Source organism: Erpetoichthys calabaricus, chromosome 6 (genome assembly GCF_900747795.2).
Source record: "Erpetoichthys calabaricus chromosome 6, fErpCal1.3, whole genome shotgun sequence".
Lineage (NCBI taxonomy): Eukaryota > Metazoa > Chordata > Cladistia > Polypteriformes > Polypteridae > Erpetoichthys > Erpetoichthys calabaricus.
Window position 1 is genome coordinate 147344894 of NC_041399.2, and position 26920 is coordinate 147371813.

The window sequence follows — 26920 nt, forward strand, 5'->3', positions numbered from 1 at the left end:
CGTCGTGTAGTGGGTGTGGCAACGCACGGTACCAGTGCATGCTCCCCAACTTGACTTGACAAATGGCTTCCACTGGACACAAGCAGAAATACTTTTCCTTTTTATATAAAAAAAATTAGAAAGCACATACTGTATATTGTAGAATTCCAGTTAAAATCCAAGTTTTAGTAATTTGAAAACTGCTGAAAATCTGGAGTTAAGCACATCATCAGAATGTTAACTCACTATAAAAATAGACAAGCCAAAGAAAACAAAAGATTTTTAGTATTAATTACATGCTGACAGGATATTTCCAGTTAAATCTTTTGGGACAAAAACAGGGGGAAGATCAAATAATGATTACACTATCATTGACTACTTCATATTGTCAAGACATTTTTGTGTTTCATTAAAGCAGGAATAATTCAGAACCTGTTTCCTTATTTTGCTTTTTAACATTTCCTTTAGTTGAAAATCCAAAAGCTAGCTGTTACTGAAAACAATGGTGCAAAACGCTACATTTTTAAAAAGGAAATAAAAGATGAACCTTTAAGTTAAAACATATCACATAATTGCTTGTTGATTGTAAAACTTGTATGCTCATAGACAATATTGTAGTATAAATGTAAAATAATTGGTAATATTCCATCCATCCATCCATTTTCCAACCCGCTGAATCTGAACACAGGGTCACTGGGGTCTGCTGGAGCCAATCCCAGCCAACACAGGGCACAAGGCAGGAACCAATCCCGGGCAGGGTGCCAACCCACCGCAGAATTGGTAATATTGTCAATTATGAAACATACTACAGTATATAAAAAAGGATCTTGACTAATATCCTACAATGTATACATTTTCAGAGTATGATATAAACAATTATCTTTAAGCATAACTTAAAAATTTTAACTATACCATTTACCATAAATGTATTTTTTCATCTGTATATTGTATGTAACATACAAAGTTGTCTCACCAATTCACTCACTCAGTCATCAACAAAACACTATTCCGCTTTACCTAGATGGCTGAAATTTGGAAGGATGCTACATCTAGGCCACTAGGTACATTGTCATATATCAATACTTAGGAGTAAAAAAAACTTAAAATTGAAAAAATAAATTAAAAAAAACTTAAAATTGAAAAATAATTACTCCACAATCCACAAAAACGCTTTGATTTTGAAATTTGGTGACAATATCGGTGGCAGCTGGTAAAAATAATTTGGGAGGGGTTACAGCTTTTGGGGGGGACAAACTGAAGCATCACTTATCTATCTATCTATCTATCTATCTATCTATCTATCTATCTATCTATCTATCTATCTATCACATTTATTTATTATGCCAATCTGATGCCAGCTTTCCCATTTCTACTGTGCCCCAACACTTAAGTCTTTATTCTATCCATAACTTGCCCTATAGAAGTGAAAAGGAACAGGTGAACCTGCCACCAAATTTTATACTACACCTGTCTCTAAATTGTCAAATTCTCTACCAACTTAATGCACCCCTACCTCCGTAATCTTCCAGTAACATGGACTTCTGTCTGTCCTATAACATATCCATAGCATAAGTCCAATCCAAATCTTATTCTGCCTCTGCTAATAGAGTGCTAAGTCCCTGGCCATTTCCATAGTATTCCATAAATCTACATCATATAATCACTAATCATCAGTCTTGCATCCCAGTCTATCATTTACCATACCCACAGAGTCATTCCCACCCTATGTTTAGTCTACACTTGCTGCCAGTCTGCTTAGTCCTATGCAAGTTTGCCAGGCTTACCTCACCTGGGCACAAATTCACATTGTAAGATCCACAGACCCCATTTTAAAACATACAGTAGCTCACCTCCCAACCTGCCTTGTACTGCACCTGCAGGACAAGGCCAACCTAAATCAAATTCTCACTTTAGGATCGGGATACCTAGATTTCCTTGAACATAAATTTTGCCCTCCTTTTCTACTTTCTAATTAAATTGAGTCATTTCAGTTAGCCTTTCAAAAAAAGTAGCTGAATACTATTGTCTAGAGCAGTGTTTCCCAACCTCTTTTCTGTAGTAGCACACTTTTTGTAATCGAAATCATCCCAAAGGATACCACTATTCTACTAACTGTGGCATAGCGGGTCCGTGGCTGTTTTAATAAATAAATAATGAACATGCTCGCACTGGGGAGTGGAGTAGGTGCGAGCAATTGTCTGTGAGGACTGCTGGTCTCTGGGTTGATGCAAGGTGGTTGGCTGACCATGCGTTGCCTTGCGGGCACATGTGGTCAGTCTTATTGCCTCAATAACAGCCTGGGGCAGCAATCAGGCGATTGCACCTGCAACCGCTCCCCAGCATATAAAAAGGGGAGTGCAAGATCAGAAGAAAAGGAAAAAAAGAAAGAGATGAATAGAGTGGATGTTATAGGATGGCAGAAGAAGAAGGCAGGAGAGAGAAAGGAAACAAGCTGGTGCAGTGAATGGAAGCAGGTAGACAAATGAAAGATTGATGAAGGGGGTTTTGTTAAAGAAATAACTCAATTTTCTTAAATCTCCGAAGTTCTGCTTGAAGATGCCATTAAAGTTGTGCTCACTCATCTGTAGTTACATAAGATTAAAGGCGGATGTGAACTGTGAACCATTGACATCAACATGACATAATGCATTGACGACTGTTCAAACACATTAGATTAAAAAAAAACAACAATACTAATTTGTTGCCAATAAATGTGGGAGGGTCCAGTGCACAGAGAGCTGCGTCCGAGGAAAAAATCTGAAAGCAGCCAATTAAAGGGCACCCTCAGGCCACCTCCTTCCCAAAAGATCAAGGTCTTACATAGACTTTAACTTGGCTGGAGTCCACTCAGAAAATATAGGTTGTTTTTTTTTATTCACATAAAAAATATGAAAGAAATACAAATCAGAACCAGTTTTTAATGTATGTTGACCTGTGCTGATACCAGGCACGTTGTGCAAATAAACAAATTTATTTCATGATTATTTCACATTACCTAATTAATGTAAGTAGAGTTTTTAAAATATTTGGGGGGGTGGCATCCAGTGCCCCACATTATAAACTGCAAAGGACATTATAGAAAAAAAAGAAAATTAGCTGACCCCTGTTTTTTATTTGTCGATAATAATTCTGTACCCAATCTGAGTACACTATGCTAACGTGTCATGTAGCGCTGACGAAAGCCCAAAGCCAAATAGTAGCAGCCACTCAGCAGCTAGTATTTCTACTGTTATTTAGTGTTTCTTACTCCCTACCCAACAACTCTTAAAAATGCAGAGAGTATTACAGGATGCTGAAATATCTATTACTCTGTGGCTAAGGATCTATGCTGCTATCTAGAAGGTTTCTGGTTCAAATGTCATTGCTGCCTGAAGGAATTCTACACCACTGGGCCCTTCAACAAGGACTTTAACCTGAAAATTACTCCAGGGTGCTGTATAATAGCTGGCCCTGTGCTCTGACTCCCAAATGTCATGCAAAAAGACAACTTCTCCTCAGGGATTAATAGAGTATATCAAAAATAAACTGCAAGAAATTACTAACCTTGGCTAATTAAAGCAAATTTGTTGGATTAGAATTATGAACTCAGGAAATCATTGTTAACAGAAAATGAAAGCATATATTAACTTCCACTATAATTCTTAAAGCAGCAGAAGCAAAAAATGCATTAGTTTTCTTGCACCCTTAAACCTATACCATCATAACTATCACCTGTTTTTCCTCCAAAATGCAAGGTTTCAAATGAAGCATGGAGCTGGAATAGATGTACTGAACTATAATTTTTGTCTCTCATTTTGGTGTGTGCTCATGTCTTTTATTTTGTGGAATTGACCTTTTTTTGTTACTTATCTGTGTTCCCGGAAGTTTCTCAAATCTGTCCTAATTTGCAAACAAAACTGGTACACTCTTGTGAACTGTACATGTTAGGGATGTATATATTGTCAAGGATGAAGTAGTTCTAAAAAATTGTAAAAAAATATTTAAGAGGACCCATTTACATGTACTGTATGAAACTATATACAGTAAAACCTTGGATTGCGAGTAACTTAGTCTGCGAGTGTTTTGCAAGATGAGCTAAAATTTTTAATACATTTTAACTTGATAAATGAGCAAGGTCTTGCAATATGAGTAGTACTTATACGCTTTGTCTGCTGAGCATCACGTGATCACAACTGAGCTGATGGTTCTTCTCTCTCTCTCTCATTGCGGGATTGTGGGTAATCATATCCCATTCTTGGCCTTAGTCGGCGTGCCTCACCCGTATAGTCAACAGCTGTACGTGTGTATACTGTTTACTACAGCATGGTGACCATGTGTGTGTGTTGTAATGTGCAAGTCCCTGTCTTGCACCCCAAAACACGAGGCTGAGTCTCAGTACTTTAGCAACACCAGCTTTATTCAGCATGAAACAGGAACAGCACGGTTATTTATTGTAGCAGGATCTACCGCTTTCCTATACACAGACATACACACAGACACAGCAGTCAGGCAGGGTCATGGCCAGGTTAGTGGCCAAGTAATACTGTGCCCTGTGCATTTATAGTGTTCCTTGTATCACCCATCAATGGCAGGCGCTTATAGCATGTCTGCAATCTTTTCAGATTCGCTTTTGCGGCGAACTGCTACAGCACTGGGAGCCTTGCAGTTGCTTCGGATGCTCTTCCGCGTGTCGTTCCATTGGGTGGAATCCCAAAAGAGTTTAGAAACCTTACAGTGTGTAAAGCATTTTTTTATTTTGTGTCCAAGTGTAGTCACTCTTCAGGCAAAAGCAACTGTCACTGGATAGGTTTCCTTGTTAAAGTCGCAAAAAAAGAAGAAGATTCCAGTGAGCCAAAAGATAGCTGGGATTCCGTTAGTTAGAGTGAAAGTCATCCTACACAATAACCCTCCTCTCTCTCATCTCCCTCACACCAGCCATGATTCTTTTCAAAGTGCAGGTTAATTTGTTTTATGTATTTTTACTTTATATTTTGTATTAATCATTTTATATGAATAGTTTTGGGTTGTGGAACGAATCATCTGAGTTTCCATTATTTTTTATGGGAAATTCGCTTTGATATAGGAGTGCTTTGGATTACAAGCATGTTTCCAGAACCAATTATGCTTGCAATCCAAGGTTCCACTGTATGGTAAAACTATTATTAGAATCAGTTGGAAGCATGGTAAACCAACTTAGATATGTGCAGAAAGCTTCTATAATTAAATTACTATTGCAATTGTGCTTATGTTTCAGTCATTAGGAACTCCTTGTTTAGTGAATACCTCGGTTTCCAATCATTTACAAACACAACCATAATAAAAACTCCACTTACCGACCATGGTGCGCATTTACAAGAAACATTTTCTAATATCTTACAAAGTTCGGTACACAGACAACAACATACACCAGGAGTGAGAAATGAGGACCTATTTCAAAGGACAATGAAAGGATCATTGTTAGCTTCTTCTTACTCATCACATTGTGGTATAAAATACAAGTTGGTTTGGATTATTGAGCGATATTAAATACATATACTTTGAACAATGAGGTGGGGAATTACAGGCCCTTGGTGGTGAAATACATGCAATATTATGGAGAACTACAGTGTTCCCTTGGTGAGCAGACTGCAATGTGTCACTATGATCCAGTTCATAAGGTAGAAAAAGTGAGTTGCTGGTTCAATTACTATCCCATTTCAAGCCCTGTGTGCAAGAGAAGCCAACATGTCTTTTTTTTGTGATCACATTTTTATTGGCAACAAGAAAAGGAAATACAGCCAAAGAAAACTAACAAAAATAACTGATTTTAATCTATATAAGAACAAACAACATAACACCCCTCCATCCCATGTGAGACTGCTATTTAAACAAAAACACAAAAGATAATGAAAAGAGTCGGTGAGTAAATCGGCATACACACCATTCAGGAACGCAGCAATGTAAACAACATCAAAAAAAAAAACACAAGGAAAGCTGTACATAGGAAAAATTACATAATGATGCAACCCCCAACCAGCTCTTTACTAAATGAATAGTGTGAAGCCAGTTGCGAATAGCAGAGCCAGAAGAGCTGTTGATCCAAGACGCAGAAAGTTCAAGGAGGACAAAATTGTAAAAGTAAGACTTCCAGATAGTAGGAGAGAGAAGGGCAAGAGATTTCCAGCGAGAGGCAGAAGCCAGCATGTCCTGATAAATTTAAATGCTTCTGCATCTCAATCCCCCATGGACAGAAGACAGAGGAGCTGAACATTGTACATCATTCACGATATTAATTCTTTCCAACCATTCTTATATTTACAATTCTTAAAACAATCAATTTCTTCCATGGTCCACATAAATGTGCATCTTGTAAATTTCAATGCTGTGTGTAATAAAAGTTGAATTAAACTACTTTTGATCTAAACTCCCCAAAACATTGTAACAGCACAAGATTACAGATCAAAGCATTAAATTCAAATCTGACTGAAGCTATTTTTACAAGATATGCTACATGGTGAAATTATATTTTTAGCCAAAATTCCCATTATTCCTACTACTAATTGTCTGTTTCCATTAAAACTTTGTTTCCCAATGACCATCAACAAAAGCTAAAGTCAGTCAGTAGGAAAAGCAGGAATTGATCTACAGCACAAATGTTCTACTGATGGGCAATTGAATGTAGCATATTCAAGAGTAAGGGGTGCAAGTGAACTAATATTAGCCCCTGGTATTGGGAAAAAAAACACAAACACCATATATAGAAATATGCTCAGTTAGTTACATAGTACTTCTGATACATCCAGTAAACTGACGGCACTACAACTAAGGCCTGTTTTCTTAGGAAATTTCTTGGACAAAGGTGGGTATATTAATGAAGTAGATTGTTTTATGATGTACAAAGTGTTGCTTTGATTCTGCTCTGTTAGTATTTCTGTCATCTATCATCACACTTCTATTCTGTAATTGGTTAGGAGAACTGACGCTGTAGAGAAACAGGGTGACTTGAAACTTAACATCTGTTTAAACTAATGACAATGTAAAAACACCTACAAGAGGATAATACAGTAACACCGTGCAGGTTTTGGAAAGACAACAATATCCTCCATGGTGTGAAAAATATTGCAGCTGCATGGAATGATGTTAGTGTGAAATGTATGCAAGGCATTTGGAAAAAGCGCTTAAAATGTTTCTTTGTTTTTATGAATAACTTTCAAAAAATTAAACAAATTAAAAACCTGGACAAAATAAAGAGGAAAATGTTAACATTCACAAAGTCCTTTAATTTGGATGTTCTAGATGAAGATGTGAGATGCTTGATAGCCTACACTGAGGGTGAGTTTAAAAACGAAGAGTTAATTGAACTGGAAAAAGAATTGGAAACACAAACGATTGTGGAAGACTTAGAAGGCAGTGCTAAAAAAAGTTTAATGTAAAAGGATTGGCTAGTGTTTTCTCAGATGTCAATAAATAATGTTAATAAATGCTTCAAAAGTGTGAATCCAAGTACAGTATGGAATGTTTTGGAAAGGTAGATCATGAAATGTATGAAATCTTAAGGTGTTATTGTGAAATATATGCAGAGCAAAAGAAAGAAACTGTGAAAACCAAATTTAGTGGTTTCTTTATGAAATTTACTCCTTTTTCAACTCCATTTTCCTACTCATTACATATCCCAACTTCAGGAATAGAAAAAACAGACAACCCAGGAAAACTAGAAGAAATGGACGATCCTCAGCCCTCAACTACCTATGGTAACCTATCTGACACTTTCAGAGAAAACTCTGAAAAGAAAACTTTGAAAGATTTACATATGGTTAATAATTTCATGTTTACAGGTCCCTGTACTAACTGTATAACCTTATTTCTTACTCATTATTATCTCACTATGCCTATTTTTGTTCTACTACAATAAACCAACTTTTCATACAATGAGTTTACATTTACCCTTACCTCTTGCTATTTAGGCTACTTTAAAAAAAATGAAAAAAAGATTACCAGGAATGAATGTAATTGTAAAAAAATGCATACAGTACTATTAAACCAAATGTTCATACATTTTAAAACTATCAAAATTATGTGCAAAGGTTTAAGTGGTAATAAAGTAGAATGTACAAAATATTAATAAAATGTCCACTTCATGAAGGATAAAATAAATTGAGTATGGAAGGATGAAAAAATTCATACCCACAGTCTATTCAGTGAAAAAAAAATCATGCCTTCAATGTCAAAATTATATTTACAGAATTTCAGCAACTTGACCAAATCAGTCAGATTCCACTTATTGTACAAGAATGTTAAAAAGGTTTAAAAAATTATTATGGAAAATTTCACTACTAAATGTTGTTCACAACATGATCCTGCCAACAGTAACAAAATATATTAACTACATTATTCATATGCTTTGTTGTATATTCTCTTCTTTGACTGATTACATGACTTCTGACAGAAATGTGCACAAACTATCTAACGGTGCTTATCTAGCAGGATTAGAAGTCCTAATTCAATGTGACTAGTTAAAACCTTTCCAATAAACAGACATCCTAGATGTAAAACAAAATAAAGACTGACCTGAGGATCAGAGAATACTTCTTTAATGCTGTTGATTGGACCGTAGGGCACTCCAGTACCTTCAAACATTTCTAACCATTCCTTGGTCGTTTTTTCAGAGAATCTAGGAAAAAACAAAAAATTATGCTTGGAACTTTGTGTTAGAGTTTGAAAAGATATACAGAATCTGATGGTTTTATTCCAGCATTCAATAACTTCTAAAATGCAATGCATATGTGTTTCTTGGAAGCACCAAATCTTGCCCTCCAGTAAAAAGTACAGTCACAAAACAAGAACCTAATTTGGTCTGCCTCATGCAGCCACCAAAATTAGGACTGCTCGAGAAACTATCAATATACTTCCTGCAGTTTTCTTCATCTACATATTTTGTAGACAACAGATTTAGTGCTGAGTTTTCTTTTTTCTTAACTCAAAAATGCCATGAGGTTTATAAAACTCAGAGTGAGCTTTTTTGTTATTTTGAGTCTATAACCAAGCTATTGTATGAAAGCATAGTTTTACACAACTTACAGAATAATAACCCTGTAATTTTGTTTAACCTACAATCTAATTTGAAAAAATAAATAAATAAATATACACAGATAATTCATTAGTTTTTGTCATGGAAAAGAATTGTTCTGCAATGTTGCCCTGCAACCTCAAAAGAAATAGAGGAGAGAATTTAACAATTGTAAATAGGGCAGAATCATCTGGCTACAATTATGATGATATGATTACATTTAATCATTTATCAGCCAAAGGAGCAGTTTCAGGAGCAAATAAAGATATTTATTCCACACCACCTAAATGACTCAGTACTTCAACCAGAAATATTTGATAGGTGTTAGCCTCAATTTTTTGTGTATAATCCCATTGAGTACTGAGGTTTAAATGGGCAGGACTGAAAAAGTGAGACTATGGGAAAAATAGTTGAAATTAGGTTTGTCATGAGGGCTGCGGCACTCAATGTTCATGGAAGGGCAAAGAGGTAATTGATTTAGGAAAACTGTAGAGAAGATGGCCATTACTCCTGATTGAGATAGGTTAGTTTGAGGTGGTTTGGTCTTTATATAAAAGTGGTTTCTATGTGCCTCCCACAATCTCTCTGTGGAAGACCAAGGAGCAAACCCAGAACACACTAGACATTTATTTCCCGAATGGCCTGAAAACACTGAGGCATTTCCCAGCAAGATCAGACCGCTTTAGTCATTTGGTACTGTGATAATCACCAGAAACAGTGAATGAAATATAAAAATGAGACAGAAAGAAACTTTAAAATATTTTAGTCATAAGAATTAATTACATTTCTAATACTAAAATATGTTTTTACAGCAAATTAATTAAAGCATCATCACTCCACTGAATGATATTATTGTTTTCCCCTTTATAAATTTTCCTTGTGTATCATGTACAAGCAAAATGATTTCAATGGCACATTTACTTTACTGTACCATACTTTATTACAATCTAATCCTACTGCAAATAAAGTCGTTGCTTTTGCAACTGTAATGCTTTTTCTCATCTGTCCATGTAGACACACCTTAATATCTAGTAAAAATACATGTGTTTAGTAAAGAGTGGAATTTTAATGGAAAACATATGATGGCACTGTCAGAGATTTTCCACAAGAGGGAGCTAATTTAAATATTTCTCTATTACAAGCTTTATTACTAGATATCAGTTCAAAAGAAATAAAAGCTTACCAAAAACAGGAAATAAAATGTAACACCACAGACAAAAGATACATTTTTCCAACTTAACACATTTTTTATTTAGCATTAATTGATTAACAGCAGGAAAATATCTGCATTGTACCGTATATTAATCATGTAAACAACCACCCACCTGTTTTCTAAACCACCTTAATTCAAACCCTGAGGTTGTATTGGGTGTAAGTGTACTGTGTACCATAGGCAGAAACTAGTCCTAGATAGAGTTAGTCCATTACGGGGTGCTTCTCACACACACATGCACACATTCACATCAATCCAATTTGAAGGTATCAGTTCACTTAACCTGAATGTCACTGAAATACTAGAACACTAGAATACCTGAAAAAGAAAAAACACACACAAACACATACAAACAGACACAAGTAGAATATTTATAGGATTTTAACTCAGTTTCATGGAGATGACTGGCAGCAGTCCAATGCTATTACTCAATTAAATTTGTATTTTATATATTGTATTTTAAACAAGAATGATACAGTGCATGAGTCCATTTATTTACTCTCTCTGCAATAAAATAAGGTAATTGACGGGATGCCACTCTGTTGCTGGGCATACTCATGTACATCCACATCCAGCCAAGTTAGAAGATATTTAATTTCAAATAAAACTAAAAGAGCATCTTTGCCCTATGGGAAGTATCAAAACCCTTGGTCAACACAAAAAACACAACACAAGTAATAAAAGTAACGTAGCTGAAAACCAAGAGCCAAATCACAATTGTGAAGCAACAAAGGTTTATGCTGTGCCACACTGGAACCCACAGCGTTATAAAACTGCACTGTTAACATACTGTTAATTAAAACATATATCTGAAGTTTATTCAATCAATTAATCTCTTCTCTGATTTGCCACTATTATACTTTATTTTATAATAATGAAACCATTTATGTAAATAAAAAACAGATGCTGTAACCTAGACAAACAAAACAGTTTAATATAAAAAGATGGTAATTGTACGAAAACATTTTTGAAAATGAGAAGCATCAGTACCCAAATAACACAACAACACATTCTCAGACTTGCTTACTTTAATTCAGAGTCACAGGGGCAAAACCAATCTGTCAACATTGGCTGCAAACCAGAAAAAAGCCTTGTACGGGGCATCAGTCCACGTGCTAACACACACACTCACACTGAGTCTAGAATCGAAAATTAAATTAGCTGAAGTACTCTGAGGTTAAACCCAAATCGACACAAGGTGAATGTGAAATCTCCACACAAACAGTTACTAAGGATATAAGCTCAGTGCCTCAGTTAAATAGTGTTGGTTTAAACTTCATAAAGTAATATTACATGAGAAATGTTTCTTCAAACTCAGCATAGAAAGAGATTGAGCATCATATTAAAAAGTGTGTATCAAAGATCTTCAGGTACTAGTTCAAGATGTTAATTGCCAAATTTTGGTTACCACAGTTATGAGCTACCTCTCATACATATACAGAACTGCATAATTCATGAAACAGCCACAGTGTAATATTCATCATAGTGAGAAAAACAATTGCTATATGTGCAAATAAGGATCCTATAGCAATTTTGAGAATTACCACTCAAAATGTGCAGAAATTACATTCATTGCTATAAAGGTATATATAAAGGTATAGATAAAAGTTATAAACAAGCTGAATATGCATAGTGCACCAAGACCTGTGAAGAGATGGACCACAGGTGTTATTATGTGCATTGCTGTTCCAGGGGCTTGCATTTGTAACGATTCACAGTTAAGCCTTATACTTTCATTATTCTAATTTATTTAGAAACAGTTGGGAAGGGGCGGCACGATGGCACAGTGGTAGCACTGCTGCCTCGCAGTAAGGAGACTTGGGTTTCTCCTCGTGTCTGCGTGGGTTTCCTCTGGGTTCTCCAGTTTCCTCCCACAGTCCAAAGACATGCAAGTTAGGTGCTCTGGCATTCCTAAAATTGTCCTTAGTGTGTGCTTGGTGTGTGTGTGTGTATGTGTCCTGCAGTGGGCTGGCACCCTGCCCGGGATTTGTACCTGCCTTGTGCCCTGTGTTGGCTGGGATTGGCTCCAGCAGACCCCCGTGACCCTGTGTTAGGATATAGCGGGTTGGACAATGACTGACTGACTAATATTACTGTAAAACCTTCCACTGTACTCAAGACAAAGTTCTAAAATAATAAGAAACTTGATGATTAATTAAACAAAGGGATTTTTTTTACAAATGAATGTAAAATTGTGATATGCTCATTGTATTAACATTGTCAACAATTATGTATACTAAACAAAACTGCTTGAGCTAAGTTTTCTGTTTATGCAATCCATTACCTTTTGCATTAACATACTTTTGTTTTTATATAAAACAAAACACAATGGAAAAGCCTTGGAATTCATTTGCAGAAATCCCCATAATAATCAATATTACATTCATATCAGTATTTAATTTAGCAGATGACTCTAAATGAGTGTGGTTGTTTATGTGTGTATGCTGTGTGACAGGTTAGCATTTTGCCCAGGTCTGTTGTGCACCTTGCACTCACTGCTGCCAGAAAAAGGTCCCAGAGGAAAGTTGTATAAATTCAAGAAATGTGTCTGTTCTTTAGAAGCAAACAGTTTGGAGTAAAAGTCCATGAAGCACTCATTCATTTAACACAATATAAGAAAGAATGAATGATGGAGTCTTAGTCTTAATGGAGGATATAGAGAAAGTGTTGTATTTGTAAACCCTTAAAGCAAGTAACATACTCAGCTTGACCTGTGATAAATAATACCTATGATGTGTTAGGAATTCAACTTTCTTTAATAGACAGTTGTTAAGCTCATCATGAAATTCATGGAGGAGTGGGGTCAGATATTGAAAGGCATGCGCTATCATGTTGATTCAAATGATATTGAAGGTTATATCTCACTTTATGAGACTTGCAAGCATGGTATGCAGTGAAAGCCACTGAGAAATCATTCAGGAAGCCTTTCATACAAAAGCGGGACCACTCACTGAAATGAAATTTACCTGATGCATTCATTCAGTTTTGTAGAAAACTGTTCAGTGAATTTTAAGAATTAAAACAGTGAAGTTTTAAATCAACAATGGACTGGCCTAAAGGACAAAAATGCAAGATGGAGGTTTTAAAGTATAAAACTCATGATAAAGAACTGATTAAGACTGTAAAATGCCAATGATTTGGAAATAAAAATGTAATCAATCTACAGAGGTATTTGTTGTATGCAGAAAAGAATTTCCTTCCAAGATGGACTAAAGGGAGCCCAGAATTCTGACTCAAAAATCAAGCAACATCACATCCAATGTTCCCAAGAGAATCTCAAGCTAATGAATTAAAGAATATGGAAAATTTTTAGAAGTCACAACTAGAAGAAAACTTGGATATGTCACTATAAGCCAGAGTACAAACAATATTCTAAACAAAAGAGGCATAGCGATTTTTCAACCCCAAGGAAACTAAAGGTCCAACATAGTGCTGTCAAGATCACATACGCAATTGGTTGTGATTTTGCCAGCACAATCCATGCTGATTATATGGTTCTCATGACCCACTTAACTGGTTAATATTTGTCTGATTTGCTTTCTTCATTACAGTGAATTAAGGAAAAGCAGTGTTCAAAGATGTCAACCATCCCAAATTCTATTTCATGATAAAGTATATTCTTAAACAGCTTAAATTGGAAAGGCTGCCATTTGAAATTATTGATTCAAGAGATACCATACTCACCCTGCTCTCTAGACCTGACCCCATGTAACTACAACCTTGCTGTACTTTATTGTCATTATAGCTTACCTAATTTATCTACTAGTAGAGGTACCTTAGTTATTTGTGCATTCCAAAGTAAGGAATTTTGAGACACTCCCTGTTTTAGGAGGGTCGTACTGTTACTTTTCAACATGAAAATGTATGAGAGCAGGAGTTCAAAAATGTTTTTATTTGAGACATCCAAATGTGCTGTTTGTTCTATTTGTTATAGTAGTTGCAATATTACTTATTTGCCCCTCAATCAGAAGGGCCACCTTCAGGGGTCACCAATGATGAATATGTCAAGTCAGATATCTAAACTGCAGTTTTCTCCAACAATGGCATGAGCACAAAGAGTAGATGAGTAAATACTGCACATAATGGAAAATAATGCCATAATTGTTTGTGTTACCCTCCAAGGTTGCATCCTAATTTTTATGTGGTTTATTGAATTACAGTCATATGAAAAAGTCTGGGAACCCCTCTTAATTCTTTGGATTTTTGTTTATCATTGGCTGAGCTTTCAAAGTAGCAACTTCCTTTTAATATATGACATGCCTTATGGAAACAGTAGTATTTCAGCAATGACATTAAGTTTATTGGATTAACAGAAAATATGCAATATGCATCATAATAAAATTAGGTGCATAAATTTGGGCACCCCAACAGAGATATTACATCAATACTTAGTTGAGCCTCCTTTTGCAAATATAACAGCCTCTAGACGCCTCTTATAGCCACTGATGAGTGTCTGGATTCTGGAAAGAGGTATTTTTGACCATTCTTCCATACAAAATCTCTCCAGTTCAGTTAAATTTGATGACTGCCGAGCATGAACAGCCTGCTTCAAATCATCAAAGATAGATTTTCAATAATATTCAAGTCAGGGGACTGTGACAGCCATTCCAGAACATTGCACTTTTCCCTCTGCATGAATGCCTTTGTAGATTTCAAACTGTGTTTTGGGTTATTGTCTTGTTGCAATATTCAACCCCTGCATAACTTCAACTTTGTGACTGATGCTTGAACATTATCCTGAAGAATTTGTTGATTTTGGGTTGAATTCATCCAACCCTCGACTTTAACAAGGGCCCCAGTCCCTGAACTAGCCACACAGCCCCACAGCATGATGGAACCTCCACCAAATTTGACAGTAGGTAGCAGGTGTTTTTCTTGGAATGTGGTATTCTTCTTCCGCCTTGCAAAGCGCTTTTTGTTATGACCAAATAACTCAATTTTTGTCTCATCAGTCCAAACCACTTTGTTCCAAAATGAATCTGACTTGTCTAAATGAGCATTTGCACACAACAAATGACTCTGTTTGTGGCGAGAGTGCAGAAAGGGCTTCTTTCTCATCACCCTGCCATATAGATGTTCTTTGTGCAAATTGCGCTGAATTGTAGAACGATGTACAGATACACCATCAGCAGCAAGACATTCTTGCAGGTCTTTGGAGGTGATCTGTGGGTTGTCTGTAACCATTCTCACAATCCTGCATATATGCCGCTCCTGTATTTTTATCGTCCTGCCAGACCTGGGTTTAACAACAACTGTGCCTGTGGCCTTCCATTTCCTCATTACATTCCTTACAGTTGAAACTGACAGTTTAAACCTTTGAGATAGCTTTTTGTAGCCTTCCCCTAAACCATGATATGAAACAATCTTTGTTTTCAGATCTTTTGAGAGTTGCTTTGAGGATCCCGTGCTGTTACTCTTCAGAGGAGAGTTGAAGGGAAGCACAACTTGCAATTGACCACCTTAAATACCTTTATATCTCATGATTGGACACACCAGTCTATGAAGTTAGATAGATAGATAGATAGATAGATAGATAGATAGATAGATAGATAGATAGATAGATAGATAGATAGATAGATAGATAGATAGATAGATAGATAGATAGATAGATAGATAGATAGATAGATAGATAGATAGATAGATAGATAGATAGATCTTTATTGTCATTGTCACTTTTACAAGGGAACAACAAAATTGAAGGTGCAGTTGACTCAGTGTGAGGAATAAGAGTTAAAAAAAAGACAAGAAGAGAGAAAATAATAACAAACCGAATAGTAATAAATATACAAATTGCACTTGTTGACTTAAGGTTTATATTGCACATTGGTAGAATGATATGGAGCAGTTTTATTCTGAGTTCAGGGCCATGATTGCTTTTGGATAAAAGCTGTTTTTAAGGCGGTTTGTCCTGGTTTTCATTGCTCTGTATCTCTTGCCCGATGGCAAAAGCTGGAAGAGGCAATGATCGGGATGTGATGAATCCTGTGAAATGTCTATTGCTTTTTTGCGGCATCGGGAGGTGTAGATTTGTTCCAGAGTGGGGAGGGTACAACCAATTGTTCTCTCCGCTGTCCTGACGACCCTGTGGAGCGCTTTCTTTTCTGAGGAAGTGCAGCTGCCGTACCACACACACAGTCCGTACGTGAGCACACTCTCAATGGAACAGTGATAAAAAGCAAGGAGCAGATTTTTTGGGAGATGGTTCTTTCTGAGAATTCTCAGAAAATACAGTCTCTGCTGCGCCTTCTTCAGCAGCTCCTTGGTGTTGGCGCTCCAGGTCAGGTCATCCTCCAGCTCAATACCCAGAAACCTGAACACTGGGACCCTCTCCACACAGGCCCCGCCAATGATGAGTGGCTGGATGTCAGTTTTGTTTTTCCTAAAGTCAATAACAAGCTCCTTCATTTTTTTGGTGTTGAGGAGCAGGTTATTGACTGTGCACCACTCTGACAGTCGCTCCACCTCGTCCCTGTATGCCAGCTCACCCTCCTTGCCCGAGATGAGTCCGACCACCGTCGTGTCATCCGCGAACTTTATAATCTTGTTGCTATGGTGAGTGGGGACACAGTCATATGTGTAGAGGGTGTAGAGGAGCAGGCTGAGCACACAACCCTGCGGCGTCCCGGTGTTGAGGCTGAGAGCAGTGGATGTGTGGAGACCCAGCCTGACCCTCTGGGAGCGACCAGACAGGAAGTCCAGCTTAACGAGCTAAACCAACCAATATGGTGTTGCAAGTAATCAATATTGAGCAGTTACATGCATTCAAATCAACAAAATTACAAGCAATCATATTTGATTTAATTTCAAACAACCAAATACTGCTTCACTAAAAATCTTTGTTCGGAAAACACCCCAGTACTCCGATGTTCCTAGGAAATGAAAGACATACCAGTGTTATCTTTTTTGTTGAAAGTAGAGTAAATTATTATGCAGGCTGAGAGGGGTTCCCAAACTTTTTCATATGACTGTATGTGAAGATATTTCCTCCAAAAAGTCATATTTTCAGATAAATGAAATGTATACAGTACAGACTAATGAAATTCAGTTTTCAGTTCATTTTGATTCTTCTTGTGTTTTTTTCTTTTTTGCCTCTGCTTCTTGCCACCAAAACATAACTGACTATCTTTTATCTAGCCTTCTCACACTACCACTTGCCATAGCCAACTCCTCATCTCCCATGTCCTTCTCTAACTGCCACCAACCAGATACTTATTTCCTTGCCTCTTCTCATTGTTTGTCACTTGTTTATGCCACATGGCTTTCTAGTTATACAGTACTAAGTGAACCATTTTATCATTAGACTTAGTTTATTAAACCTGTACTGTTATTTTGTGTCGATTATATCTTTTGTGTAATTGTCAAGACCTTGTAGTATATTGCCTAAGAACAATTAGTTTTTCCCAATAAAACATAAGAAAGTAAGTACTTGAATGAATTTTCAAGAATAATCTAGGTCTGTAAATCTCAGTATAAGTGTACAATACATCCAAGAATAATCTTCAAAAGAGGGTATAAATCAACATGCCTGTTATCTATAAAATACATTTCCATCATGTTAAAAAAGCCATGCAGAATCATAACTTTATAAATAAAATACAAAAAACGCAAGGCAACTGAATGTATTCACAGCAAATATTTATAAAAAATTTCCCACAAACAAACCTCCTTTGCTTTCAAGTTTCTGTTTTTTCAAAAGTTCATCTTTGCTACCTTTATGCATGAATGAATTTCACATATAGGCATAATTCATCAGTTACAATTCAACATCTTAGCTGTCAATTCATTGGAGAGAAATGACTTTGGACTTTCATAAGTTAAAGGTCATAAAAAAGCACATGCTGATTTTTTTTTTATCTTCATTGTTCATCACCAATTAGTGAAAAGCTATGAGATGTAAAAAAATACCACAGGAAGCTTTCAGAAAAGTCCAAAGGTAACAACTGGAAATCACGGAGATATTCAACAGAATCTGATATCCTTGGGATTCTCATAAAAAAAAATCCATTAAACAATAACTTCTGCTTTGGAATTTTAGTGTATGTCAGAGTTGCAAGCAAAAAAGACTTTGCAAAAACTGCAGTGTCATACAAAGTTTGTGGTCCTGGTTTGAACCAAGAAAAGATGTATTCAGGCATAAACCAAAGGATTAAAACTGACTAGTTTCTTTTCTCCTTTTGTAGCCATTCTTCAAACACTTACTGTACCCAAAGAAAAGAAAACAATCTGAACGCACTTTTGTTTAAGAAAAAGTAAATGCATAAAATAAAATGCCTTATTTCTAAGTCTGCAGGGAACATATTTTCATATTTAATTGTCAAAGATAAAGCATAATTAAAACCAAAAACATTTTGCTACTGTGTGAATAAACTAAACAATATATAATAGACAAAGGACAAAGTTTGGTGGAGAAACTTGGGCTGACCCTAAGTAGTAGTAATAATAATAATAATAATACATTTTATTTAATATGCACCTTTCTTAACACTCAGGGTCACCTTACAATGAAATTAAACAACAGTAATAAGATATAAAAATAAAGAGGACGATAAAATCAAATAACAATAAGGTACAGAGGTAGTAGCAGACATCAATGATTACAGGAAGTAACAGTGTTAAATTCATAATTGGTATGCCAGTATGAAGAGATAAGTTTTGAGGGCAGTTTTTAAATATGTTATTGAGTCTAGTTGATGGATATGACAGGGAAGAGAATTCCAGAGTTGAGGAGCACTATGAGAGAATGCTTGAACTCCCATAGAACAGTTTGATGTGTGGTACAGAAAGTAGAGCTGCAGATGAGAATCTGAGGGAGTGTAAGTCTGTAGCAGATCAGTAAGACAGGAAAGAGCAAGGCTGTGGAGAGCTTTAAATGTTAAGAGCAGTATTTTGTATTGCATTTGGTAGCAAACAGGGAGCCAATGAAATTGGGAGAGAATCTGTGTAATACTGTATGTTCAGTGGATTTAGAACAGGTTATTATCCTAGCAGCAGAATTTTGAATAAGTTGTAAGTGATGGATACGTTTTTGTGGGATGCCAGATAGAATAGCATTACAGTAATCTATACATGAAGTGACTAGGGCATTAACTAATACTTCAGTACTGTGTTGCGTAAGAACAGGACAAAGTCCAGAAATGTTTCAGAGATGGAAAAAGGCAGTCCGAGAAACATTACTTATATGGGAAGAAAAAGAGAGGGTACTGTCCAGAATGACGCCCAGGCTCTTAACCTGGGAAGAAATGTTTGTGTTAATGTTTGTGTTAAGGGTAACTCTAGTGAGTGTAAATTTAGAACCAGTGAGGAGCATCTCAATTTTATTGCTGTTTAACTGGAGAAAATTGTGAGTCATCCATGACTTTATGTCTTTGAGACATACCATAAGAATATTTGGAGGGAAAACAGAAGTGTATTTAGTGGATAGATAAAGCTGTGTGTCATCAGCATAACAATGAAATTTAACACCATGGTGTTGGAAGATATTACCTATTGGGAAGATGTAAATGAGAAAAAGAAGTGGCCCCAAAACAGAACCCTGCAGAACACCCTGAGTAACGACTCCATTCTCAAATTTAAAGTCCTTTACTTGAACAAATTGCCTCCTCTCAGTGAGGTAGACAGAAAGCCATTGGAGGACAAGACCACAGACTCCAAAACTAGCTAGTCGTTTCAAAGGTATCTGATGAGATATGGTGCCAAATGCAAAGTTGAGGTCAAGAAGTACAGGAACTGATAAAAGTCCCATGTCAGCTGCCCAGAGAAGATCATTTGTGATTTTGACCAGGGCATTTTCTGTGCTAAAAACCAGATTGAAACTGTTCAAAAAGGATATTAGGGTCTAAGCCAGGTTTTTTTTCAAAATTGTAGTAATTGAAGCCATTTTTAGTAAAAGGGGAACCGTGCCTATAGTAAGGGAAGAGTTAACTATAGTAGTTATCATGGGGGAAATATGTGACAGACAGAACTTAACAAAGCTTGTAGGTATTGGATCCAATTGGCATGTAGAATGATTAGATGTTGTTATAAGCTGAGATATCATTTTCTGCTGGTAAACTGAACTCTGAGAATAGGGTGGTTGGTAAGGGAATATATGTGATAGTGGAAAGTATGTAATTTTCTGCAGAAATGGAGGAAACAAGTTGCTGTGGATTTTTTCAGTTTTTGAGTTGAAGAAATCCAAAGAAGTACAGCAGTATTTAACAGAGAAGTTATGGTGAGCGACATTTTCTGGAGGTGTAATTAGCCTATACATTGAGGAAAAAAGAGCTCTAGCATTTTTCCTTCCTGTATTGATAATGTTAGAGTAGTATACAGTTTTGGCAACAGAGAGAGCATTTTTGTATTTTAACATATGATTTGAATACATTTCCTTATGTACAACAAGTCCCTTCTTCTTAGCTAGACACTCCAACTGTCAGCCCATGGCCTTCAGTTCATGGAATTCAGGTGTAAACCAGGGAGCAGTGTGAATAAATGAAACAGTCCATGTTTTTAAGGGAGCTAGTCTATTGAAGGCAGAAGACAGAGCAGCATTGTAATGGTCTACTAATTCTGATGGTAGCAGAAAGAGAAACAGGCTGTAATGACAATAAATTAATAAGGCTCTCTGGGTTTACATGCTTGACATTATGAAATGAAATCACACGCTGAATCTTTATTTTACAGAAAGGTAAGCTAACATCAAATATAATCATTTTGTGATCCGAGATGGGTAATTTAGTATGAATAAATTTGTGAGGTATGATGCCAGAGCAGCAAACTAAGTCTAAAATATGACCTTCATTATGAGTTGAAAAGTTTACATATTGAATTAAATTAAAACAGTGAAGGATTTCATTAAAATCATTTGTGAGTGCATCAGTTGAGGTGTCAAAATGTATGTTAAAATCACCCATAAGGATGACATTAGGAGACATTGCACACAACGTATTTAAAACAGTAAAAAGTGCTGGAATAAAAACACTTGATAGTTTAGGAGGTCTATATAAGACAGCAATTATATGAAGTGAAAGTTCACAGAGTTTGCCAGCTAACAATTCAAAGGAAGGATACTCTGGGAGAGGTATTGGTGATAATTTTAGGTCTTTGTAGCGAATTACTGCAAGACTGCCGCCCCTCTCCAAAGAAAGGGATTTAGAGATGCAGACAATGACCAGAGGGAGCGCTTGATTTAGATGAAAATAGTCACTAGTAGTTGCTGCCAAGTCTCCGTAAGGCATAAGCAATCCATCTTAGTGTCTATAATAAAATCACCAATCACCACAGCTTTGTTAGAGATAGATCGAGTGTTAAATAATCCAAACTTCAAAGTGTATATGGACACATTTTTTGGTGATTTTACCAGAGGAATCGGCACATTATGATCAACACGTCGCTCAAAACTACGTGGACAAGAGCGTCCTTCAGACCAGAGAGAGAGAACTGGGGACAACATAGTGGGACCACTTGGACATAAGTACATTCTGGTGGATGTGGACTACACCACCTAGGACCCAGAAATGCTACTCATGAGACAAGCAAGACAGTAAAACAATCACATGGGAACTACTAGTGATCTTCTATCACGTTGCCACATCCAAAGTAGTCCTCATGAACCAGGGTACATCCTTCAATCTGGGTATGTTCTGGGAACCTTCTGAATTGCTGAGAATCAAGCATGTGAAAATGTCAGTGTATCACCCTCAAACTGATGGCTTAGTCAATTGAGTGTAATGGACACTGAAACAAATGCTCAAAAAAGGTGGTTAGGGAGGATAGGGGAGACTGGGAACAATTGCCCCCCCTTGGTGTTATTCACATTTTGTGAGGTGCTACAAGCCTCAGAGAGTTTTCTTCCTTGAAGCTCCTATATGGGTGACAACCCTGGGGAATTCTCGATCTCATTAAAGAAGGCTGAGAGTCAAATCCTTCCCATTCATGAACATACTGGAATATGTAACTCAGTTACATGAAAAATGTAATATGGCCAGATTCTGTTAAACACAGTACATGACACTATGGGAACTTCAAGCTGGTGACTGTGTGGTGCTCCTCATCCCAACCTCACACTCTAAGCTCCTCATTCACTGGAAAGGGCTGTACGAGGTAAAAGAATGGCAAGGCTTAGTTTGTTCAAACAGTTCATCCGAAAGGTTAAATTTAATGAATCTTCTGAAGGCCTAGAGGCAATGTGAAAACCCAAGCCTTTCTCCAAGCTAAACCAGCCCCCACTATGAGCAAACAATGGATTTCAATTTTGGGAGTAACTTCAACACGCTGAAAAAAACAGAGTCAATAACCACCATAAACTCCATCCGGGCCATATTTGACACCAAACCTAGCCAGACCTCCCTGATTACCTTTGTGCAGAGGGAGAGAAAAAGAAAGAAAACACGGATGGAGGTTAAGAAGAAGAGAAGGCAGGAAGTTGAGAGCCAGTGCGAGCGATCGAGAGCAGGGTCACTGGTGGATGCAGGCAGATGATAGGAGAGCCCAGAAGGAGTGTTTGGCTGACACTTGGAGCAGAAAGAAACGGTCGCTCCTGCTGAGCACTTAAGAGGAGCAGGAGTGACCGGGAGTAAGGACAGCTTGCCGCGGAAGGCAGCAGGAGTCGGAGGTATGGGAGGTTGAAGCCCTAGTGTAAGTGCCCTGGTCGTTGGGGAACTCAAGACTCGGTCTGGTGGGAGCTGTATGGAGCCAGGGGTCGGAAGGCTACCAGACCAGTGTAGAAGGCAGCTGCACGTGCAGGTAAAGCGACTCCCCTGTTGCAGGGCCCGTATGGGAGAAGCAGGGGAGCCGTCAGCTAAAAGAAGGCACCGGGCTTTTAAAGGGAACTGCTTCTAGCCATTGTTTTTAACATTTTTTAATGGATTTATTTATTTGGATTATTTTAACCTCCACTATTATTCACTCTGTTTTTATGGATTATTTATTGTATACATTTTTGGACGCTGTTTTGTTTGGATTTGTTTTTGTTTTAATAAAAGCACTTGCACCTTTTGCACCATCCCCTAGCTCAGTTTGATTTGTCCCCATCAGACCAGCTCATCTGGCTACATTACTGACGGTGTTGTGTTCAAGGGTTCCCAAAAGAGAAGAGGGAGCGTGGGGCAGGACCCGCATCATCACAAGCCGTACACCACTGTATCTGATAGTATTACAACTTTGTGCCAAATAACCAGAAATGCTAATTAATGGATAAAGGGTGTATCTTCTTAAGATTTTGACATACTGGTGTTTAAATGTATAGAGAAAGTGACTGGAAATAAGACAAATGACAGTAAAAAATAATTTTACATTCAGTGGGTACATAGAAACACAAACATAGAAACATTTTTATTGTCAATACAAAAATTCAACATTATATAGAAAAACTCATAGAAATATTTTACATGCTTTAAATATTTTTATTGGAATAAATTATGTTTGAGTAGTTTTTTTTTGCAAAGTATGTGTTTATTAGACAACTTAGATAATACAAAACAAAATAGAAGAGACATTATTTACAGTATGAACCTCTGGAACAGTTTTACAGGTGGATGAAATTTTAACATACTTTTAAAAAACTTAAGTGTGACTGAAAGGCAACTATCTTTAGAATAGTGGGCCTTAAAGAGTAACATCATTTGATCTTCTGAAATGTGAAAGATTAAAAAAGAAAATGATAAGGAGAACTACTCCAAAAAAAATTATTCTTCAAAGGTGTTCTCCAACTCATAACACCTTTTTGTTCTAGCAAGTTAGAGATTCTGCCTATATTTACTATACATTGTCATTAATTTAAATCAAAGCACTTACCTTGCAGATAAAATTGCTAAGAGTTCTTTTCTATTTTGAACCCGCATTGTGTTTGTTTTAAACTTTGGGTCTTCTACAAGTTGTTTCATATTTAAGATCTGAATTGAAATTGAAAAAAGGAAATATAAAACATGTCATTAGAATAATTACCCAAAATATGAATTTAACAAAAATATTTGGAACAAATTTCACTCTGGTGCCTTACTTTTTAAAGGGATATTTATACGAATCATACTACAATTTAATATGGAGTGTCCATCAAAGTTCGATAAATCTTTATATTTTAACTTTTGTTGCTACAAAGGCTGAAATCCATATTTAACAAGATCATGCAACTAACAATATTAAAAGCCAGTTAATCAGTTTTAAGAAAAAAAAAATTAATAATTTAGTTTACAATAAAACTTCACACTTTTACTGTTCTGCTTCCCTGTGTACTGATAATGTATGATTTGTTTCTACTTGTATAAATAGTGAAATGATTGTACAGACTGAATAAAACAAGCAAAATATGTAGTAATGATCATATAATGAGAAAAATTTCCAAGCTCTGAGAATGAGACACAACAGAGAGAGCAGTGGCTGTAGCAAACGTAAATCCCCAAGATCATGAGTGTTATGAATGTAAAACATTCTTAAAGATCATCTGTGGATGTTAGCGTATAATGAGCATTGTGAAGGATTGTCGGCTTTTTACTCCGGCCCTCACCCCCAGGCCGCCAGGAGGAGCTCTCCCAGCAGCGTGGACGTGCCCCGAGTTCCAGCAGGGCCTCATGGACTATGTAGTTTTTATACACAGCCCTGCTGGATACCTTGGGGGCCACCGGGAGTCGCTGTAAGGGGGCTCGTAGACTCTTATGTGCCCTATAACCGGGAGTACGTCACGGTCACGTGACAGGAAGGAACGACGTGCTCCCGGGGTGAAGAAAAGGACTGTTTACCCTGACCCGGAAGGGAAAAGGAACTGTGGACTGATTGGACAGAAACACTTCCGGGTCAGGGATATAAAAGGACGATGGGAAATCCCAGATGTTGAGCTGAGCTGGGTGGAAGGGTGGCAACGCGTCTGGGAGTGGAGGATTGTGTATTGGTTATTGTTTATTGGAAATATTATTATTTGAGTATTGTGGAGTGGAGGGTGCTTTGTGCACATTTATTATTATTATTATTATTAATAATAAACTATTATTTGGACTTTTATCTGGTGTCTGACGTCTAGTCTGAGGGTTCAAGGGGTCACGGAGACCATAAACTGTCACAGCATATAATGAATATTAATGACTTGATATATGCAAACATTTAACTGCTGAATCGGAGCTACCATAAACTGAACTGCTTCTTGTAAGATGTCTGGTTGCCATCTCTACAGTTTACTTTCACCTCTATATCTTGGAAGCACACATCTATACCTCCATATGCCTACATAACTTTTACCCTGAGTAAATGAAAGCAGCCTTACTGCAAAACAGATCAAATAGTCTCATTTGGCTTAAAATAGTACTGTTAAAATCCTCACACAAACCAAAACTGTAATCATGAATGCTACTCCAAGCTGTATGAACTTTATAAAGCAGTGTTTTACAAATTACTATACTGCATGTACCTGAACAATGATTCAATTTTGTCCAATTTTGAACAACATTTATTTATATAGCACATTTTTGTACAAACAATGTAGCGTACCTCCAAGTGTTTTAGAAAATGAAATAAAAGTTAATATGAAACATAAACAAACATGATTAGGCAATAATATTATACAGTATGTAACAAAGAAAAAGGTAAGGCCAAATAGCCAGGAGGACAGAAAAAACAAATAGAAAAACAAAAAAAAATTTCCAGTTTGGCTGGAGAAAAAAAAATCTGAAAACCAACGTACCCTGCATACTTTGGCAAACTGTTTATCATTTCCAGCAGCAACCACTAAGTATCCATCCTGTGTTTTAAAACCCTGTAAAAAGGTCACAATTAATTTTACTTATATTAATTACAACACTCAAGTAATCATTTATTATTTGACACATACTGTATGTTCAGTGCTTTTACTCTATTCCATAGGTAAGGAAACTACCATCAGGATTGCTTTCTAATTTGCTAAAATTATTTATTAGCTTCAAATATCAGGGGTACTTATTAGAACAATGGTATCACATGGTAATCGTTTACATTATTAAGTAGTTCAGAAATAATATGATAAAGCATTTTTATGCTGAAATACTTTCTACTAGATTTTACAATATTAGTTAAATTTCACATTCAACAATGAGATTTTATTGACAAACATTTGTTTCATTTGAGTTTGGAGCTGAAGTAGATAACTTCAGCTTCAGTTTAATTTTGTAGAGTTCTTCACTGAGTGCAGGCTCAGTGTGGCAAGTTTAAAGGTAAAGTACAAATTATAGACTTCACAAATGGCAAAATTCACACATGTAGTGTGGGGAACAGCCCGGACACAGAGAGGTAGACATGATTTCAGCACCACAACACGTTTATTTACACTATATTTACACAGGTGAAACACACAAAAACCCAGTGCCGCAGCACCAATCACCCCAAAGTCCTGGCTTCTCCAAATGCCTCTCTCTCTCTTCTGACCGCCTCCACTCCTCTCCTCTGAGCTATGTCCTCTTCCCCCTGACTCCAGCCCTCGAATGGACGGAGGCGGCCCCTTTTATACACTCCCGGATGTTCTCCAGGTGCCTCCCGATTAGCCTCCGCCGGCACTCCGAAGTGTCGTGGAAGTACCAGCTGCGCACCCAGAAGCACTCCGGGTGTCCCTGGTCTTCTTCCCCCCAGCACTTCTGGGTGTGGCGGAAGTGCTGAGGGCCAGGGCTCCATAGGCATTGGGGCGCCCCCTGGCGGTGACCAAGGGCCCCTATAGGGTTGAGCTTCAAAGCTCTGTTCCTGTGGTCCCCAAAGCCACCAGGGTGTTT

At 37.0% G+C, this 26920-nt stretch overlaps 1 protein-coding gene across 4 annotated transcripts in view; it reads right to left on the minus strand.

Annotated features, from left to right (window-relative positions):
• Positions 1–26920, minus strand: part of sugct (succinyl-CoA:glutarate-CoA transferase) — a 752804-nt gene that overhangs the window by 376019 nt on the left and 349865 nt on the right. For 3 of the 4 annotated variants that reach the window (XM_051928849.1, XM_028803974.2, XM_028803973.2), the window contains 3 exons: positions 25867–25938; positions 23991–24088; positions 8506–8608 (listed from right to left, as the gene is read on the minus strand). In XM_051928849.1, the coding sequence (XP_051784809.1) occupies positions 8506–8608; positions 23991–24088; positions 25867–25938 (273 nt within the window). The remainder of the gene's footprint in view (positions 1–8505; positions 8609–23990; positions 24089–25866; positions 25939–26920) is intronic. The other variant, XM_051928850.1, reaches the window with a different exon arrangement.